This window comes from Emiliania huxleyi (assembly GCF_000372725.1).
Source record: "Emiliania huxleyi CCMP1516 unplaced genomic scaffold EMIHUscaffold_41, whole genome shotgun sequence".
Classification (NCBI taxonomy): Eukaryota; Haptophyta; order Isochrysidales; family Noelaerhabdaceae; genus Emiliania; species Emiliania huxleyi.
In genome coordinates, this window is record NW_005198900.1 from 240,213 (window position 1) to 243,318 (window position 3,106).

The following is a 3,106-nucleotide window of genomic DNA, read 5'->3' on the forward strand; positions in this document are numbered from 1 at the left end:
GAGACCGTGTAGAGGATGTAGAGTGTAGAGCGCTGTAGAGCTGTAGAGATGTAGAGCGCTCTGGAACGCTGTAGAGCTGTAGAGCTCTACATCCGCCGCGGGACGAGGCGGGTGCGTTGTAGAGCGATGTAGAGCGCGATTTTGTTGTAGAGTTTGTTGTAGAGGCTCTACAGCCAAACCGCCGGGAAGGCAGTGACTCAAAGAGGTCGAGTCGCACTAAAATGGGGTGTCTCCGAGCTTACTGGAGCTCTGATGGACGGCCCTGACTATCCCTGACACACAGAGAGTCACTCTGACGGCACACAACACCCTATAACTGCGTCATGACCAGCCTGCCATGCGTCGCCGGTGCCGCATTCGTCGCAGTGCTTCTTTAGCAGGCGGTGGACTGTCGGCTGCGAGGACGGTCGCATTTGCGCGAGGCGAGGCGAGCATTTAGACGCGTTGCATGCGCCATGACTCGCGCCAGCGCGTGCGGGAGCTCCTGGCTGAGCGTTGAGTCCAGGCGAGTTGCGCTGGCCACGATCGCTACGCCGAGCCGAGCTGACGCGCCGAGGCGCCGGCCAGTCGCAGCCGTGAGGCATGCCACAGCAGCAGAGGCACCTCCCACCCATTGGGCGGGTAGACAGAAGGCCAGGGCAGCACTGGCAAGTGCAACGCGCCTCATGTCGGAGAGCGGCCGTGCCTCGTTCGCCGCTGATGCGGATGTAGAGTTTGTTGTAGAGATTCCACGTTGTAGAGCGCCTCTACATCGCTCTACAATGCACCCGCCTCGTCCCGCGGCGGATGTAGAGCTCTACAGCTCTACAGCGCTCTCCATCTCTACAGCTCTACAGCGCTCTACACTCTACATCCTCTACACCCTCCGCGCCGTGTCTGTGTCGCTCTGGAGCGCTGTAGAGCTCTAGGCCTCTAGCTAGAGCTCTACATACATCCGGCGCGTGACGGACCGCCGCAGATGCGCTGTAGAGGTGAGTGCGATTTTGCTGTAGAGCTTGTTGTAGATGCACGGGGCGTCGCCCGCCGCGCCCCGCCGTGGGTGCAGCCTCATGCCCCACCGCCGCATCTCCCCTTTCCCGTTCGCTCTTCTTCTCCTCCCTGTCTGGTCAGCACTAAGCGGGTCCGCACACAGCCGAGACGCCGGAGTGCGCTGTGCGGGGATCGCTCTGCCGTGCGGAGATCCGCGCCGCAACCATGCAGGCGCAGCTCCAGGGGCGCAGCATGAGCATCTCGCCCCCACACACCCCAGCACGTGCTCTCGCGTGCGTACGGCTGTAGTGCGTCTCTCATGATGAAACCATGAATATCTCTCCCCCGTTAATGGCATTATACAAGTTGAGCCACAACAAAGTCAGAATACGGCTAACAATAAAGTAACTAATACTTCACAAAAAGAAGACATGTGCGGGGTCCGGCTGATGTACGGTTCTGGAAGAGCGGTCCCCTACTGCCGCCGCGTGCGGTTAGCGTTCCAAGCAAAGGCCTCTGCGATTGCAGGCCGCAAACACTCGGCCCAGCGAGTGTACCCCTCGGGCGTCAGGTGGAGCAAGTCGTACATGAGGTGCGGCTGCAAATGACGCCCCCCGGGCCCCGCCGCCGAGGAGGCGTTCCGCTTCACCTGGTGAGCGCGGGCGTGTGGGGCACCCAACGGCTCCGCCAGCATCAGGTCGCCGTCGGGCGTCGCGCTCGCAGCCTGGTCGGCCGGTGCGTAGCCAGGCGCGAGGAAACGGTCGCCTGCGCGGCGGGGACCTGTCGGTTAGCTGGCTGTGCGCGGACGTGCAGAGGAGTGGAAATCGATGCCAGGGCGCACCGCAATCGACCCACCGCACCCACGGCCGCTTCCAAGCATACGCCGCCAGCCGGCCGTTGAGCGTTGTGACCTTATGGCGAGTTTGGCCGAGGTAAAGCCAAGGTGCGGGCCCCAAGTAGCAGTCAGCCTAGAGTAACGCGGACCGCGTGGTAGTGGCTGTTTGTCTCGGCGTCGTCCCACCACGGGGTGCGTAGGCGCCTTGTTGGGCGAGGAGGGAGGGAGATTTGTGGGTTGCCGGCTGCGCCGGGCGGCGGAATGAGGCAGCGCAAGTGGCCGCGGCTTGGGCTCGCCTGCCGCCAAGCCACGCGTCGCCGCCCCGAGGCAGGATAGCCTGCAGCAGCAGCGTCGCCGCCGGCCGCGCCGCGTGGAGCTGCTCCATCACCAGGACGAGCTGAGGCGTGGGGAAATGGTGTTAACCTCCATGGCCTCCAGGGCACGCACCTCTCATAGACTAGCGCGCAGCGCAATAGGCGGTCTTTTCTTCCTAATCACAAGGTATGCGGAGCTGCTCCGCACAAGGGTGAACTGCGGATTGGCACAGAAAAAGAATCAAGGCCGTGTTGTGGTGTGGGGGGGGGGCGGCAACCTCGTCGGCGACGACCCGCCATGATTCACCAGCGCCCAAGTCGTTCGTGCCAACCATGACCGCAAAGATCGTCGGGCGCAGAGCCCGCGCGAGCAGGCCGCCGCGCTGCAACCGCCAGCCGAGGTCCTGCAAGAGGGTGGCGAGCTTTGGAGGTGGGTGCTGCTGCCCCTGACGGCGGAGCGAGTTTCGATTTGTTTGTTCACCTGGACACGGTCGCCACCGATGGCAAGGTTGAGTGGCGACCACAGGCCAAAGGCGTCGTGCCACAGCTGTTCGTTCACCGGCTGCGGGATCGAAGGAGCGGTCCCCGAGAAGCCGGAGCGCAGCCAACCCTCCGTGATCGAGTCTCCGAGAAAGACCAGGCGAGTCTGTGGTGCCGCCGCCGCCGCCGCCGCCGCCTGTTGCCGGTGCAGGCTCCTCCACCGCACCTCAGCCGACCAGCCAGGAAGGTTGTCGCGCGGGATACCATTGCGCGAGACTGGCGGCCACGACGGCCACTCGTCCTCAAGTGAGGCGGCGAGCGGCTTGCTGCACGACCAGATGCGGCACATGGGCGCTGGGTTGCAGCCGCCCGCTCGCCTCCTCAGTTGGTAGAAGAGGGTGCCGAGGATCGCGGTCGCTGCGACGAACGCGATCGCGCGGCGTGAGCTTGATATCGCTGCAAGCGCAGGCCGAGCCGCAGCGAGCGTGTGGTAGCGCGGAGCGCACAT

At 64.0% G+C, this 3,106-nt stretch overlaps 1 protein-coding gene across 1 annotated transcript; it reads right to left on the minus strand.

The window, feature by feature from the left end:
* Positions 1–1,300: 1,300 nt before the first annotated feature.
* EMIHUDRAFT_464202 (hypothetical protein) lies at positions 1,301–3,106 on the minus strand (the record flags this gene model as incomplete). The annotated part of the gene is made up of 4 exons (XM_005769746.1): positions 1,301–1,734; positions 1,811–1,880; positions 2,397–2,522; positions 2,600–3,106. 4 exons carry the CDS (start codon positions 3,104–3,106, stop codon positions 1,445–1,447), a joined length of 993 nt encoding a protein of 330 aa, XP_005769803.1. The 3' UTR covers positions 1,301–1,444.